At 37.8% G+C, this 18,303-nt stretch overlaps 1 protein-coding gene across 1 annotated transcript in view; it reads right to left on the bottom strand.

Annotated features, from left to right (window-relative positions):
- Window positions 1–6,399: 6,399 nt before the first annotated feature.
- Window positions 6,400–18,303, bottom strand: part of LOC140741961 (caspase activity and apoptosis inhibitor 1) — a 61,644-nt gene continuing 49,740 nt past the window's right edge. The window contains exon 6 of the mRNA XM_073072583.1: window positions 6,400–8,259. Coding sequence (XP_072928684.1) covers window positions 7,901–8,259 — 359 coding nt within the window. The 3' untranslated portion in view covers window positions 6,400–7,900. The remainder of the gene's footprint in view (window positions 8,260–18,303) is intronic.

Raw genomic sequence — 18,303 nt, 5'->3', positions numbered from 1 at the left:
GGTTCAAATACATTGTTTTGCATCTAGACTGTGATTGTTTAAGTGGTGTACTCAGTATTGATGAGGAGTACAATTACGTGTTATTCGTTAAGCAGATTGTGTTTGTCTATTATTGTGACTTAGATGAAGATCAGGCCACATCTTATGAGTAATTAATGCAGAAAAACAGGTAATTGCAAAGGGTTCACAAACTTTTTCTTGCAACTGTATAAACAGATGAAAGCATGTGGGTGAATAAATTTATAGGTGATCTGAAGACTATTGTAAAACATACTGATCAGTTGCAGATATAGATGGAGTTTATCCAACCAATTGTGAGGTGTTTCACTTTGGGGAATATAACGTAAAGGGACAGTACACTCTTATTGACAAGACCCTAACAGTGTTGATGTGCAGAGAGAACTTAGGATCCAAGTCCACAGCTCTCTGAAAGTGGCTGCACAGATTGATAGGATGGTAAAGGCAGCATACTGCAATCTTGGTTAGTTGAGGAACTGAGTTGAAGAGCTGGCAAGTTATGTTGCAACTTTAAAAAAAAACTCTAGTTATGTTGCATCTGAAGTTCCAAGTTCAATTCTATTCATACCATTACAGGAAGGATGTTGAGGCTCTGGAAAGGGTGCAGAAGGGGCTTACCAGAACACCACCTTCATTGATTAGAGGGACTGTGTTGTTAGGGGAAGCTGTACAAACTTGGGTTGTTTTCCTTGGAGTGTCTATGGCTGAAGGGAAATCTGATTGAGGTTTCCAAGATTATGAGAGGCCTAGATAGCTGGTACCTTTTGCAAAGGGTCAAAATGTCTATTTTTCATGCGATTCATTTAAAGTGGGAGACGGTAAGTTCAAAGGAGATTAGCAAGGCAAGATTTTTTTTTAAACGCAAGTGGGTGCCTGGAATGCACTGCCAGGTGTGACAGTGGATTAAAAAAGATAGAGGCATTCAAGACATTTGCAGATACATAAATCAATATGCAGAGGAAAAGAAGGGATATTGGCATTGTTTTTGCAGAAAATGTTAGTTTACTTAGATATTTAATTACTAGTTTAATTAGATGACACAGAATTGTGGGCTGGAAGTCGAGTTCTGTTCGATGCTCTATGAATGCTTAGAACAAAGAACTTCAGGTCTCACCTCTTGCACAAAAGGAATAAAACTATTAGGTAGAAGTGATAATAAAGATAAGAGTTTGTACTGAATTTAAGGGTGATAAAGTCACAACTAGCTTTGTGTGGTTTTACTACAGTAATTACATGAGGAAAAAATGATTCACCCATGGCTAACGGAAGATGATGTAAAAGATTAAAAATTTATGTTGAGACGGATAGCACTACATATTTTATAAACCGTAATTAAGAGGGGAAAGAGCATACGCAAAAATGAACAATTAAATTACTTACAAGGAATCATATTTAAGAGATAGTATGGAAGAAAAATTAAAAATTGTTCACTTAGAAAGTGTCAAAAATGGAGATGGGCAAAAGTGTAAAATATTTAATACAACTTAAATAGTTATGGGTTATAGAATTGAGGGAAAAGAAACAGACCAGTATGAGGAATTTCAGTCCTATTAATTTTCTCAGTAGTTAAGATGACGAATCCCCTGAATCAAATTAATTATATCCTGGGGTTTTGAATGAGATGCAGAAGCAATGATCTTCTAAATTGGTGCAAATGGATTCAAAAATAGCAAAAATAACAACTTTCTCATTTTTTAAAAAAATGTTAAATTCACAGCTATTAGCCTGACATTACCCATCTGGAAACTGCTGGATTCACTATTAAGAAGCTGGTAGAAAGGTAGCAGGATAGAGTAGAGGAATTAGAAACTAGAGGGCTTTTAATTATGTATTATGCAAAAGGATTTTATACAAGAGTAAGTAATTGGATAACAAGTAATAAACAGTAGAAATAACAGATCATTTACAGTCTTACAGGTTATTACTGGTAGAGTAATGCTGCAGCCTAGGCTATATTGATAACATGAATGAATAATCAATAGCATTAATTTTCAATGTCAGAAAATACATCTATACTGACCAAGAAATCTCTAGAATATCAAACTCTTCCTGACAGTTGTGCAATTCTTGATTAGTCAGGGTATCAAAGGGTACAGGGAGAAGGCAGGACAATAGGGTTCAGAGGGATAATAAATCAGCCATGATGAAATGGTGGAGCAGTCTTGATGGGCTGAGTGGCCTAATTCTGCTTCTGTCTTTTTTTCTTACGACTGGGATCTATATGGAGGCCAACAATGAGAAACCCTAGCACACCGAGCAGAGATCCCATTTATCTCAGTGTAAAATGTCAACATTGAGAAAGTGGTTTAATTATTTAAAATAAAGTACTAATGCATTGGTTCCTTTAATTTACATCACAATAAAGGTCTCCATATACAGGGGACATCTAAACAACAGTCTCTCAGAATAGGCGTGAAATTTTAACTCCAATTTTGTCTGGACAAATTTTGATGGAAGACAAGCTAGGGACGCAGGTTTATGCCTGAAGCCTCGCTGTCCCTGACACTTAACTTTACAGAGTGAAGGATAGGTGAGGTCGGTCTTTTGTGGGGTTGGATGGTTCAAGACTGCAGACTGATTCCAGGCAGTGAATTGAGGGATGTAGGAATTCATCTGAACCCTTAGTGCCTAGGTGGCACATGGGGCCTCATGTAGGAATTCGGCAGGAAACTTAACCTGACACGTAACATTTGCTAGAAACCTAATGAACTGTGAAACAGCTTAAACAGATGCAGGTGTTACTTCTTCTGTCACATTCTTAAATCTTTCTTTTACAAAAGGATCAGAAGAAAAAGTAGCCATTTCTTTGCTTTTACTTTCTTTACTCCACTGCAAAAACAGCTCTTCCCCCTCCACCACCAGATTCCTGAATGGACAATGAACCAACCTCATTATCTTTGCACTAATTTAATATTTATATTTCTTATTGTAATGTACAGTATTTTTACATATTGCACTGTAGTAATGCAACACATTTCATGACATATGTCAGTGATATTAAATCTGATTCTGATACATCACCTGCAATGTTCAAGATGGTTTGTTCACCGACTACACCGGAAGAGAGGAGGCTCAAGGTACTTAGTTAGAGAGGTGGAAGCGAGATCCTGCATGCATCAGTGGCAAGACCACAATTCACATTAAAGACCTGAACTTAACTACCATTTCTGAATTTGCAGACATCAACAAGTAGAGGATGGGTAAAGGCAACATTGGAGAGAATTACAAACAAATCACAGGAAGATATTATTAATTGTAGGCATTTTCTCTGTTAGTTTTATTTGAGACCAGCCAAAACCAGTGAAGGTGGAGAAATTAAACTAAACTCTTGCAATATGCAAAGCCAGAGACTGACACTTCTCTCCAGAAGAAACCCTAAATGGGCAAAAGTTGTGTATCACAGCAGCTCAGAAGTAAACATGGGTTGGTGATAAGCTCCATCAGTGCCTTCAGCAACCGTTCACTGTTCAGGTGTTTCCAATGAGTGGTCAGTCGCAAGGCTGCTGGACTGATATCCCAGGTTGGGTACTCAGGAAATGCACGGCTCAAATGGCTGATGTGTTTACAGACATTTCTAATCTCTCCCTCTCCCTGAGTAGAGTGCCCACCTGCTTCAAAACATCCACCACGGTTCCTGTACCTAAAAAGACCAAGGTAACATGTCTGAATGATTGGCATCCTGTTGCACTCACCTCAATAACAAGCAAATGCTTTGAGAGACTGGTCAAGGATTACATCTGCAGCATGCTACCACCCACACTGGACCCCCTACAATTCACCTACCGACACAACTGTTTAACAGATGACGGAATAGCCACAGCTCTACACACAATCCTTACACATCTGGAGAAGAAGGATGCTTATGTGAGAATGCTATTCTTGGACTACAGTTCCGCATTCAACACCATAATTCCCTCCTGACTCAACAGGAAGCTCAGCAACCTCAGCCTTCACCCTGCCTTGTGCAGCTCGATCCTGGACATCCTGTCAGATCGCCGGCAGGTGGTAAGAGTGGGCTCCCTTACCTCTGCCCCTCAGGGCTGTGTACTAGCTCCCTCCTTTACTCTCTATATACCTGACTGTGTCGCCACCCACAGCTCCAATCTGCTAATTAAATTTGCTGATGTCGCTACACTGTTTATCAAATAATAATGAGGCAGCCTACAGAGAAGTCATCACCTGACAGTGGTGTCAAGAAAACCAACTCTCCTTCAATATCACAAAAACAAAGGACCTGGTTGTGGACTACAGGAGGAATGGAGACGGGCTAACCCCTATAGACTTCAGTGTATCTGGGGTTGAGAGGGTGAACAGCTGTAAGTTCCTCAGCATACACATCACCGAGGATCTCATGTGGTCTGTACGTACCGGCTGTGTGATGAAAAACTCTTTCACCTCAGACTGCTGAAGAAGCTTGGTATGGGCTCCCAAATCCTAAGAACTTTCCACAGGGACACGATTGAGAGCTCCTAACTGGCTGCATCACTGCCTGGTATGGGAACTGTACTTCTCTCAATCGCAGGACTCTGCAGAGAGTGGTGCGGACAGCCCAGCACATCTGTAGATGTGAACTTCCCACTATTCAGGGCATTCACAGAGACAGGTCCATTAAAAAGGGCATGAAGGATTATTGGGGTTCATAGTCACTTCAACCACAAACTGTTCCAGCTGCTATCATCCTGGAAACGGTAACGCAGCATAAAAGCCAGGAACAATAGGCTCCGGGACAACTTTTTCCACCAGGCCATCAGACTGATTAATTCATGCCGATACAGTTGTATTTCTGTTATATTGACTGTCCTGTCGTACATACTATTTATTATAAATTACTATAATTTGCACATTGCACTTTTAGACAGCAACATAACGTAAATATTTTTACTCGTGTATATGGAGGATGTAAGAAATAAAGTAATTCAATTCAATTCAATGTTCATCCAAAGTTGTGCCATGGCTCTCAAAGGCAACTGTGCTCTGGGTCTAGGGGTTTAGGTCAGCAGATCTTCTGACTATGAAGATTATTGATGTAATAACACATTTCACTTTATGTTTGGATAATTAAATAGGCATCCGTTAGTCTCGTGAGACCATGGATTTGCGCCTTGGAAGGTTTCCAGGGCACAGGCCTGGGCAGGGTTGTATGGGAGACCGGCAGTTGCCCAAGCTGCAAGCCTTCCCCTCTCCACGCCACCGATGTTGTCCAAGGGAAGGGCACTAGGACCAAGCAGTTTGGTGTCGTCGCAGAGCAATGTGTCGTTAAGTGCCTTGCTCAAGGACACAACACGCTGCCTCAGCTGAGGCTCGAACCAGTGACCTTCAGATCACTAGACCGATGCCTTATCCACTAGACCAATTGCCAAAATTAAAGCTAATCTTTAATTTCGCAAATCCATCATCCTAAGTAGTCATCTCCTCCATTATCAGTACACTGCAGTTACTCACCAGGCCACTTTGGTAGTGCCCCTCACGGTCTCCACCACAGAGAAGTGCAAGGACAACTGACACATCCAAACACTACCATCTACAGGTTCCACTCCAAGTCACACATCATTCTAACTTGGGAATCTGCTTCTGATCCTTCATCACTGTGTCTAAAAATTCTGGAATGTAAAGCTAAAAGCACTGTGCAAATGAGCTCTTCTAACAGAAGGACTGAGTGATTCAAGAAAACGTTTTACCATCATCTTGTAAACTGGAATTAGCTGGGCTCGTCACCGATGCGCAGACCACACGATAGGTACATACACACATTACATAAATTCTCCATAAAAATAAAACCAAGTAAAATGATCCATGGCTAAAATGTTAAATTTTAAGACAGAACACAAGCCAGCTGCCCACACATCAAAAATAGTACTTTGGCTGGAAAAAACAGGATGAGGACGGCAATAATTCAACTTGACCTTCTAAAGCTAAGAACATTTTTATACCTGTCTTATTTCACATGTGGCTGTAGGTTTCCAAGTGTTCATGAGCAAGTCATCTCAAAAATCCAACAATGTATAGAACATAACTAGAAGCAAACAACATACATGAATGAAGGCAGAATTTAAAATCGGTATAGGAAGAATACAAGACTGTTCTAACATGGGTTGAAATTATTCAACCGATTTTGAATTGCAACCTCCAGCATCCAATTCAAGTGATTCTTTTGTTTCCAAGCTTTTTATCAACTTTTCCTTTCAAGTAGCTCTTAAAGGCCTCACTTCACCAAGACTTTGCAGAATACAAGAGCTTAGCTTCATTGTCGATCTTTCTAAAAGGATATGTCAAAGGCAGTACTTCAGTCAACATCTACTTACAATATAAATTGCCAATTCATTAAATAAAATGTGGTTCAACAAAGCCCAACCAAACATTCAAGAAACATAAACTAATGAAAACATTTCCATATCACATTGGAGTTTAATTGCATTTAAATCCAGACAAGTGTGCTGATACCAAAGATAATACCATTGATCTCAATTTTACAGTGGAAAATGCCATTTTGCTTTCCAGGAGTACTCTCAAGTCTTTACTCATATATGGAATAATCCTTCTGTTCAATGTACATATACTTATGGTTACTCTCAGGAGAAGATTCTGATTCACTTTCCTCAAAGAACACATTTCAGCAGAAGTTGCCTGCAAATTAGAAAACTGTTCACCCAAAAATTGAAAACAATTATTTTTTTTCAATGAATAATTAAAACATTTAAATTTTACAGAATAACTAATACAATCAACTAACAAAATAGAATAAAAAATAATGCAATCTTGTGCTATTGCATACAAGTTACATGCATTTTGTTTAACAAATTTAATGACCTCATTAGAACTGCAAGAATTGTTTTGAAAAGTTTTCAACAAAAACATCTATAGTAATTTTCTTTTCTTCTAATTAAAATGGATGCTCTTTTCAGATCACTCAATAAATGTTACTCAAATGCTAAAGTACATCCATTTTAAACGTTGAATGACAAAGTCTACATGCAACAACTTCACAAAGTTAATTTCAGCAGGTAATTAAAACATAATCTTGAACTTATTAAAAAACTTGAAAATGTCAACTAAACTGACAGTAATAAAAATGCCTGTCAGACAAAAAAATTCTTTACATATATAATAAACTAAATATTCTGCATTCTGGACAACTCATTGTTCAAGGGACATGTTTGATTTCTTCAGTGACAAGCCCTTTGAATTATATTTAATTTAGTTTTTTTTTTACACTATGGTGACAGCCCAATTTGAAATTACCTTCTGGGGGAGAAAAAGACTTGCGTGTGACAACAAATCACTATAACCATGGCTCAGATCTGCACAAACAAATATCATTTGAAGTAATCAAATTTTATAATAGTGCCGAGATATAAAGTAAAAACTACATTGAGATTAAGTTCTCTCCATTCTCTCCACCACTGAACATGTCTCCTCAATTCCACTTCAAAGTACAGACTCCCTTGAAAACTAGTGAACCTGCAGAGGTCAAAATGAGCACGTGCTGCAAGCAGAATGTTAACAAACAAGCCACATCTAAACTGGTACTCCTATATAAACATTGGATTGAATGAATTTCCCTGCCAGACCATCCAGAGTACAATTACTATGTACTACTTTCATCAGAACTAATTACATGCTCAAATATCTTACCTGCTTTCATAGAACAATGCTTTTAAGAGGTTTTTTCAATGGCTAGTATCAGAGGCAGAGCGCTGAACAGAAAATTTCAGAAACAATGTCAAAAATTATTTCCAGCACAAAAATACATTAAGACATTGTGAGAAGAAAGATCAAAGACAAGTGTAGGAATACAGCGAAATTTTCTGATCTTCCATTTGGGCTGTAGTGTTAGCCTACGACAGTTTGGACCTTTTCAAGTTTCACAAGTTTGTCACAGGGGTTAAGTTTGAGTTTTGATGTCCCCAGCTCTCATTAGAGCTTTGATTGCCCTGGCTCGCATTTCCAGCTCGAGCAGCTCCAATTGCTGTGCTGAAGGTTGAAGACCATCCCCATCAGCATTGGGGGTAGCAGCTGATTGATCTCTCCCTGTGGTGGAGCCTGATAAACCTAGAATCTCATTTACACTCTTTTCAATGTCCTTCTGAATCTCATCTTCAACACCAACATGTGTTGGTGCACATCTTGGGAGTACCACATCTGTACTGTCTTCTTGTTCATTGCAGTTTTGATCGATGTCACTATCATATGCCTCAGCATTTATACTAAGGGCATCACTTTCATCTCCAGATGGTCCACCTGCTGCAGAGAGAACAAATCCACACTACTTACTAATTGAATCAAATAAAAATTACCTTCCTGTGATATTCTAAACAAAAATACTAAGAATGCAACAAGAAAATCCAGTTCTCATATCTCAATTTCAAAGCCAAAAATTCAATAGGTAGCAACCACCAAGGGCAAGATCTGAACATTGTTATGATTGAACTTAAATTATCCAATTTTAAACCATCAGCTGTTTGTAGTGTAGCCCCCTGGTAAGCCTCAGGCTCGCTCAGCTTGCTTCCGTCTAGGGGGAGCAGCTTTCGGCCTCTCCAAACTGGGTAATAGCTTATGCAGACACTGTGTGATGTCCCCACCACGCCAAGTAACAGACAGTACACCATATGCGATTAAATGATTACACTTCATAGATCTTACTGGAACTATGTACTTAATAGAGATACAATATAAAAGGAAAAGTAAAAGGCAGCAAACTTATCAAAGTCCAACCGCTTCATGCACAACCATTGGAGCTCAGTTAATGAAGTCTTCTTGCCACCATTCGATCCTCTCCGACCTCCTCGACCCACCACCTGGGACCAACAACGGTGATTGACCAGACACTCCACACAAATCTGTCCTCGTCTCCTCTCCTCGCCGAAACCCTGAGCCTAGGACCCCCGCTTGGGGTCCGTTCCGTCGCCCAGCTTACAGCATCACGTCTTTTCCCTCTAACCCCCTCGCGCGTCTCCTTCAAAGTCCGCCCAACACTAGCTTTCAGACCCACAAGAAAGAATAACCTCTATCCCAATTAGTTAACAAACGAATACAATACTCGTTATCAGTAATTATAACCCAAACAAGCTGCGAGAGAAAGCTCTCTCAGCAGTTAACATAACAAAGAAGCCTTTTTACTTTTAACAAAGAAGCCATTTTGATTAACACATGCAGTAACATAAAGAAAGAAGAAACCCCCTTACAGTAGTATCATTTGTTTTACAAGATCAAGCCAGGTAAACCAAAAAAAATCACAACATAAACTGCAAGTTATATACCAATTATTATACATTTCATGAAATTGCCAATTTCAATATTAGTGGTTTGAATGCATTTAACCAGGTTTCTGCATTAATAAAATTTAAATAGTTTGTAGGTGATGGAGAGGATGGATAGAGCTTCAAGACTACCACGTGCTTCCTATCACTGGAACATCTTTTAAATAACTCTTCCTTCAAATCCAATTAATGGTATTCTCTTATTTGATATGAAACTGTCCATTTTACAGACTTAATAAATCAGAGCTTTTCAATGGCTTTCTACATACAGCACGAATCTCACACAAGCTGAAACCATACTTCTGCTTCCACCTTAATAATCCACTGTGCTCAGAATGGTAACAGATCTCAAGATGGTCTCAAGGTCTCAACAGGGCGCTTATGGAGTGAGACTGTTTTAGGCTTCGCTCCAATCCTTTTACTTTTTTCTACCTACAATCACTCCCTAATTGACCTGTTTATAGCTATTCTAAAGGGGTTGATACTTATGAAATTTTTTTCAACTGTTTGAATTATTTTTCAACGTTAAAATGTCTGAACGAGAGCCTAAGGAATCGAAACAGGTGAAAGAACCGTTAACTTTGGAAGCAATTGCGAAACTTATGGACGAGAGACTTGAAAAACTGGAGAATAAACTAACCCCAAAGCTTTCTATGCTCGATGAAATTTTAAAGACAGTCAATTTAAAACTTCAATCACTTACAACGGATTCTCAACAACAAGAAGCAAGAATTTTAGCTCTCGAAGATGCCGCTCACCAGAGAGATCGCAAAATTGAAACTTTGGAACATCAGCAATCTTTGACTTCTCAACTGCTGGATCGTTATAAATCTAAAATTACTGATCTTGAAAACCGATCTCGATGACAAAGTCTTCGGCTAATTGAGATTCCGTAAGATTTTGAGAACAGTGATCTGACTATTTTTCTCTAAATTTTTAATGGACGTATTCGGCTCATAAGTTCTGAAAACCCCTCCAATAATCGACCGTGCACATCGCATTTCTCGTTTTCAACCAGCTCCAGGTACAAAACCACGACCAGTGATTCTCCGGATTCATTATCCTCATACTAAAGAACATCTGATTCGGGCTGCCCGGAAAAAGGGTATGATCAGCTTTCAAAAATAAAATGATCTGTAACAAGTTTAAATGGTAAGTGTTTATAAATTGGAACTTGCATATTTAATGGAAATAATTCACTCTTATTAAAATTCAGTTTGTAACCAGAAAAGCTACTAAACTGGGTAAGCAAGGATGAAATAGCAGGAGTAGATCTCTCAGGGTCAGATATGTATAGTAACAAATCATCAGCATATAATGATAATTTATGTCCCTTCCCCACGAGTAATACCAAAAATATTAGGTGATTCACGAATGGTAATGGCTAAAGGTTCCAAAACAATGTCAAATAATAAAGGACTTAAAGGACAGCCTTGCCTCGTACCATGGAATAACTGAAAAAAGGGAGATCTCTAATTATTGGTAAGAACCGAAGCCAAAGGTTTATAATATATTAATTTAATCCATGATATAAATTTTAAACTAAAATTAAAATTCTGCAACATATTAAATAAATATGGCCATTCAACTCTATCGAATGCTTTTTCAGCATCTAAGGAAATAACACATTCTGGTATTTTAGATGGAGTATAAATTATATTAATTAATTTTCTGATGTTAAAAGATGAATAACGGTTTTTAATAAATCCGGTCTGATCTTCAGAAATAATTTTAGGTACCGTAGATGTCGGACTATAAGCCGCTACTTTTTTCCCACATTTTGAACAGCTTTGAACACTGTGGCCTTTACTACGGTACGGCTAATGCATGATTTTTTTCATGCCGCCAAAAACATTTTGCCTCGTAACAGTAGACCAATAAAATTGATGAGTAGTTCACAGAGGTCCAATGAAATTGTACGATAAATCAAGCGCACTTTCACAATTAAATTATTGTAAATCAGTCATTTGTACTCACCCTCATCAACATGGAAAACACTCGAAGAAAAGCATTGTGCTGCCTTTATGGCAGTTATTTAGTTTATAATATTTTCGCTTAGTAATTCATTTGTTAGTAATTTCTAAGTTAGAAGTGTTTTAACTATATTTGTTTTCTGTACTACATCGCGGGATGCTATGACGTCACACCCGGTTTCGCCGCGTCTTGTGGGAAAAATGCCGTTTGCGATAAACGGGAAGGAGGGGGCGAGCACATTACGCGAGCGGCATTGGATCTGAGCGAACGCTGCTTTTAAGTTAAAGGTGATCAATAACTTTTCCTGGTAGGCTGCAGTATATATATTTTTTACCAGTCGTTAGGAGATATTGGAATGTTGTTCAGTAAAAAAGTATACGCAACGTATATTTAAAAGTAGCCGCGTTACAGGCACGGTTCGAAAAAAAGCATTTGCAATATGTATTTGTTTATGTTACCCTATGGATTTAATTAAAAGTTAAAAAATCCTCACGTGTAATATCTTTCTGTGTAAATATCTCATATTACAACGTGGGACACCTGCGGCCTGTACAAGTACAAAATTGATTTTCTTTCTAAAATTAGAGCCAGCTGCTTTTAATCAGGTGCGCTCTGTAGTCTGGAATCTACTGTAATATATTTTCTAATCTAGTGGCCAAAATTTTGGTAAAAATCTTAGAGTCCGTATTCAGCAAGGATATAGGCCGATAGGATGCACATTCAGTGGGGTCTTAATCTTTTTTAAGAATTAGAGAAATGGAGGCATCATAAAAAGATTGTGATAATTTACCTACAGTTAACGCATCTTTAAAAATTTTACAAAGCCAAGAGTATAGAAGAAAAGGATTTAAAAAATTCCACAGTATAACCATCCAGACCAGGGGCTTTACCTGAATTCATTGAAAAAATAGCCTTTTTTATTTCGGTTTCCGTAATAGGTGCGTCTAGAAATACACTGTCTTCTGTTGTTAATTTTGGGATATTCAATTTTCTTAAAAAATCATCCATTATGGAAGAATCCTCAACAAATTCTGATTGATATAAAGAATTATAAAAATCTTGAAAGGCTTTATTTATCTCTTTATGATCGATCGTCAAAGTGCCATCTCGTTTACGAATCTTGGTGATTTGTCGTTTAACTGAAGCAATTTTCAATTGATTAGCCAATAATTTGCCAGATTTATCTCCATGTACATAAAACTGGGTTCTAGATTTAATTAACTGATTTTCAATCGAAGAGGATAATAACAAACTATGTTCCATTTGAAGTTCAACTTTTTTTTTTATAAAGTTCTTTACTGGGGGTCACTGAATAAATCTTATTAATTTCTTTAATTTTATCGACCAATATTAATATTTCAGAATTAGTTCATTTCCTAACTCCAGCAGAGTATGAAATAATCTGTCCGCAAATAAATGCTTTAAAAGTGTCCCATAATGTTCCAGTAGAGATCTCTTCTGTAGAATTTGTTGAAAAAAACAAATCAATTTGTTGTTTAATAAAGTTAAGAAAGTCTGAGTCCTGCTGTAAAATAGAGTTGAACCTCCCAAGATTTAGCAATAGAAGATGAATCCATTGTCTTAATAGATAACTTCAAAGGTGCATGGTCAGAAATGGTAATGGAATCATATTTACAATCAATAATATCTGTGAGTAAACGATGATCAATAAAGAAGTAGTCAATTCTTGAGTAATTATGATAAACATGAGAAAAGTATGAAAATTCTTTATCGTTAGGGTGTAAAAATCACCAAATTTCAGAAATTCCAGAATCAACCATAAAGGAATTAATAAGAAAGGTCGATTTATTCGGAAGAACCTGGGTGGGCTTAGATCTATCCATTGAAGGATTTAAGCAACAGTTAAAATCCCCACCCATTATCAACATGTATTCATTTAAATTAGGAAAGGATGTAAATAGACATTTAAAAAATTCAGGTCAGTATTTGGAGCATAAACATTAACTAAAACAACTTTTTAATTGAAAAGTGAACCAGTGACAAGCAAAAATCTACCTTGTGGGTCCGAAATTGTTTCATAGTGTATAAAAGAGGTTGAAGAATCTATAAAAATGGAAACGCCTCTTACTTTGGCTTGGGAATTCGAGTGATACTGTTGTTCCTTCCAAAACCTAAAAAAACGTTGACTATCCACCTTCCTCACATGAGTCTCTTGTACAAAGATAATATTAGCATTCATTCTGTGGAATACTTTGAATATTTTTTTCCGTTTGATCAGATGATTTAAGCCATTAGTATTCCAAGAAACAAAATTAATAATCTTATCCATATTGCCAATATTTATCACAGTTAACAGATAAGGTTAAAAAAAAGATGAACTCACGAATCCAGAAGAGGGAAGTAAGTTCAAGGAGGAACCGGAAGTTATGACACTCCAACCAGTTTTGTAGTTTCGAGTCAGCCCATGAAGTAGAACTAAGCAAAAAGCAAGCAAAAAAAAAAGAATCCCCCACCCCCCACCCTTGAAACCCCAGAAAAAAAGCCAAAAAGAGGCAAGCAGGCAAACTAATACTAACCTTACCCCCGTGTCTCAAGATGGCAACTCAAACAAAAAAGTAAAAAGACACAAACCACCCATATTTAAAAAAAGGGTTAGTATAAAAAAGAGTAAACTATAAAATTAGTGTTATATATAAAACAAAAGGATTAAAAGAAAAAACTAAAATGTTAAAACCCAAGAATGGATAATGTTGTATTAGCATTTTAAAAGAAAGTCCTTAATCTTGTTCAGACACATCCAAACAGATGTGATGTATCCAAGCACCAAGGTCTTTTGGGAAGGTTAGTCGGTTAGTCCTGACGAAGGGTCTCGGCTCGAAACATCGATAGCTCTTCTCCTTATAGATGCTGCCTGACCTGCTGTGTTCTACCAGCATTTTGTGTGTGTTGTTGTTTGAATTTCCAGCTTCTGCAGATTTCCTCGTGTTTGCTCTTAATATTTAAACGTTAGATATATAAAAAAAGTGTATATAAACTTTAAAAAAATCTAATGAGTTATTTTTAAAACAAATATAATAATATAAAAAAGAACGAACTCAGACTAAACCAAAAAAAAACAGACCTTTACTTAAGTGTGTAAAAAATACACTATCAACCATCACGTAAGAATCATCAAATTATAAAAGGTCCAAATCTATAGACTAATCATTAGCATAAAGAAAAAAGTTAATACAAATAGTAAAAATACAATACATTAGTCAACTCGTAATGAAAAAAGTACTATTCTTCAAGGAATCTTTGAGCATCCGCTGGAGACTTGAACAACCGACAAGTCTCATCTTTGAGAGTAACACTCAATTGTGCTGGAAATAGCAGCGCTTGTTTGTAGCCTTTCTGATGAATTTCTGACATAACCGATTTAAAAGCCATTCTTGCCCTCATATGAGCTAAACTGACTTTTCCTAAACCTTACTTTTATTATCCTTAATTATTTGGATGGAGGTACGGAGTTATTGACGCTGCTGTGTATATTTGACATAATGCAATGGCCCATGTTGGTTAGGTTTTTTTTTGGAGGGTTTTTTTTTCTTATTTACTCCTTTTTTCGTAATCACTATGAGTTTGGGAGGTTATTATATATGGATTATCATCTATTTGTATTTATACTTTAACCTATTAATTATGTATTCTCAAACTCTCTGTATCTATGTTTCTCTTATGTTTGTTTAAAATTAATAGAAAAATATAAAAAGAAAGAATGGTAACAGAGCAAGTACCTGGAGAAACTTACTCCAATGGCTGACCAATTCTACTTGCATTCTGACATTGTGTCACCATTTGGAAAATATTGCTACCTTTACACTCTCAGGGTTCTCATGAAACCAGAGTTTATGAAATGGATCTGTCACTTCAAAATTTGCAAAACTCAAATACAGAAGCGAATAGAATTTAGTAAATAATCTTACAATTTGAATCTGAAAGGCAGACTGAGAAAAGCTAAGAGCAGCAAAGATTTAGAATTTTAGTGATCTATTTATAAAGACATTAATATTCATTGAGATTCAAAGATCATAATTGGGAAGCTGAAAGGTCTGAAGGTAGACAAGTCACTTGGACTAGACTAAACTACATCCCAGGGTTCTGAAAGAGGTAAATGTCGAGATAGTGGTGGCATTAGTAATAATCTTTTGTTACGTATTCAGGCAACAATAAATATATGTGAGTTAGGCAAGGGTTTTTATAACAAATAACACCTTTATTAAACACTGAAAACAAACCCCCCAAAAGTAAACAAACACTAACGTAACCGGAAAACAGCTGCTGTGCGGCAGCTTAACAGTTCTTAAAGCGATGTTGCAAAAACAGTTGTTTAAAGCGATATTGCCAAAAGTTCAAAATGCTCAGTCCATTTAAAAGGAGAGATTTTTTAAGGCGATTTAAATTCTCTTCCACGTCGTTTTCCTTCGATCCCCGGCGTCGAACTCTCCCCACGAAGAAATTTTATGAAACGTAACGGCTTAAAAGCACTGACCTTTTCTTCCACACTGTCCTCAATTTCCTGCTATCCTGCAGAGATTAACACGAGGACAGTCAACGAAATCCTCCCGAATGAGGATCACACAAGGTCGAACCCATTCCACCGTCGAAAATCGATTCTCCTCGATCTTTAACTCCCGAACTTTTATCTTCACTCTCCACTAATTCTTAACCAGCAGTATTGTAAAGAAACTGCTGGCAATGACCTTTTAAACTTTAGGCATTAGATAAAACTTCATCTTTCAACTAAACTGCGTCATCACATTAAATCACGCAGTGGCATGAAGTCAACTTGGCAAATCCAGCCACGAACTGCCCCTCCCCACAGGGTGGGGTCTTCCTTTTATACCCTGTAAAAAAAACCTGTCACATGACCTCTACTGGCGGGAAAATGACGTCACTCCACCATCACAAGACCATTACCTTAAGTCCAGTATAGCTTCAACCCCAGTCACGTGACAAGGGTACCACTGTCACGTGTCACGAGTACGTAACACTTTCAAGAATCACTAGATTCTGGAATGGTTCCTAAGGATTGGAAAATTACAAAAGTCACACATTCTTTAAGGAGTGCGGCAAAATACAGGAAAATATAGGCCAGTTAGCCTGACTTCAGAGGTTGAAAAGATGTTGGAGTCCATGAAGTATCGGAGTACTTGGAGGCATATGACAAAATAGGCCAAAGTCAGCATGGTTTCCTGAAGCGGAACTCTTGCTTGGCAAATCTGTTGGAATTCTTTTAGGAAATAAAAGGCAAGATAAACTAAGGAGTCAATGGATGTTGCTTAACTTGGACTTTCAGAAGGTCTTTGACAAGGTGCCGCACATAATGTTGCTAAACAAGATTGAACCCGTGGTATTACAGGAAAGATACCAGCATGGCCAGAAGATTATCTGACTGGAAGGAGGCAAAGAGTGGGAATAAAACCCGTGACTAGTGATGTTACACAGGGATCGGTGTTGGGACTGCTTCTTTTCATGTTATATGTCAATGATTTTAACAACAGAATTGATGGCTTTCTGACTAAGTTTGTGGACGAAACAAAGATAGATGTAGGGCGAAATAACGTTGAGGAAGCAGTGAGCATACAAAAGGACTTAGAATGGGCAAAGCAGTGGTAGATGGAATATAGTGTTGGGAAGTGTATGGCCATGCACCTCGGTAGAAGGAATAAAGGCATTGATTCTTTTACTAAACAGGTAGAAAATTCATAAAACAGCAGCACAAAGGGACTCAGGAGTCTTCCCACAGGATTCTCTAAAGGTTAACTTGCAGGGTGAGTCAAACACAATGTTAACATTCATTTTGAGAGGCCTAGAATACAAAAGCAAGGATGTAATGCTGAAGGCTTTACAAGGTATTTGTCAGATCGCACTTGGAGTCTTGAGAGTAGTTTTGGGCTCCTGATACAAGAAAGAATGTGCTGGCATTGGAGAGGGTCCAGAGGAAGTTCAGGAGAATGATTCCAAGAATGTCAGGGTTTACATATGGGGAGCAATTGATGGTTTTGGGCCTGTTCTCACCAGAGTTTAGAAGAATGGGGAGGGGGGGAATCTCATTGAAACCTATCAAACATTGAAAAACTGTGAAAGTGGATGTGGAGAGAATGCTTACGAAAGCAGCGGAGCCTCAGACCAGAGGGTGCAATCACAGAATACAAGGCTGGCCCTTAGAACAGAGATGAGGAGGAATTTCTTTAACAAGAGGGTGGTGAATTTGCAGCATTCATTGCCACATATGGCTGTGGAGACCAAGTGTACTTAAAGCAGAGGTTGATAGGTTCTTGATTAGTAAGGGAGTCAAAGGTTACTGGAACACAGGAGAATGGGGATGAGGGGGATAACACGTCAGCCACGATGGGATAGCAGAGCAGATCTGATGGGCTGAATGGCCAGACTCTGTTCCAATGTCTTAAGTCACAGCCAGGTACAAAACATATTCAAAAGGTCTGCTCTTTATGTTCAGAAAGTAGAAAGGGAAGGAGGAAAAATTACTGGAAGTTGGAGAAATACAGTGGCATGCAAACGTTTGGGCACCCCGGTCAAAACTTCTGTTACTGTGAATAGTTGAGTAGAAGGTGAACTGATCTCCAAAAGGCATTAAGTTAAAGATGAAACATTCTTTTCAAGATTTTAAGCAAGATTAGTGTATTATTTTTGTTTTGTACAATTTTAGAGTGAAAAAAAGGAAAGGAGCACCATGCAAAAACTTGGGCACCCCAAGAGATTTGAGCTGTCATAACTTTCAGCAAGATTTCAGACCTTAAATTAGCTTTTTAGGGCTATGGCTTGTTCACAGTCATCGTTAGGAAAGGCCAGGTGATGCAAATTTCAAAGCTTTATAAATACCCTGACTCCTCAAACCTTGTCCCAACAATCAGCAGTCACGGGCTCCTCTAAGCAGCTGCCCAGCACTCTGAAAATTAAAAGAAATGATGCCCACAAAGCAGAAGGCTATAAGAAAAGTGGCCAGTGAAGGAGTGGAGATTTGAGGCTTTGACTCGAGAGGCTTCGACGAGAAGAGGCGGAGGATGAGTTTGTTCCGAGTTAGTCTTTA

The sequence above is a fragment of the Hemitrygon akajei genome, chromosome 2 (assembly GCF_048418815.1).
Source record: "Hemitrygon akajei chromosome 2, sHemAka1.3, whole genome shotgun sequence".
NCBI classification, from domain to species: domain Eukaryota; kingdom Metazoa; phylum Chordata; class Chondrichthyes; order Myliobatiformes; family Dasyatidae; genus Hemitrygon; species Hemitrygon akajei.
The sequence above is the reverse complement of the archived record's forward strand: the minus strand, read 5'-3'. Positions and strand labels throughout refer to the sequence as shown.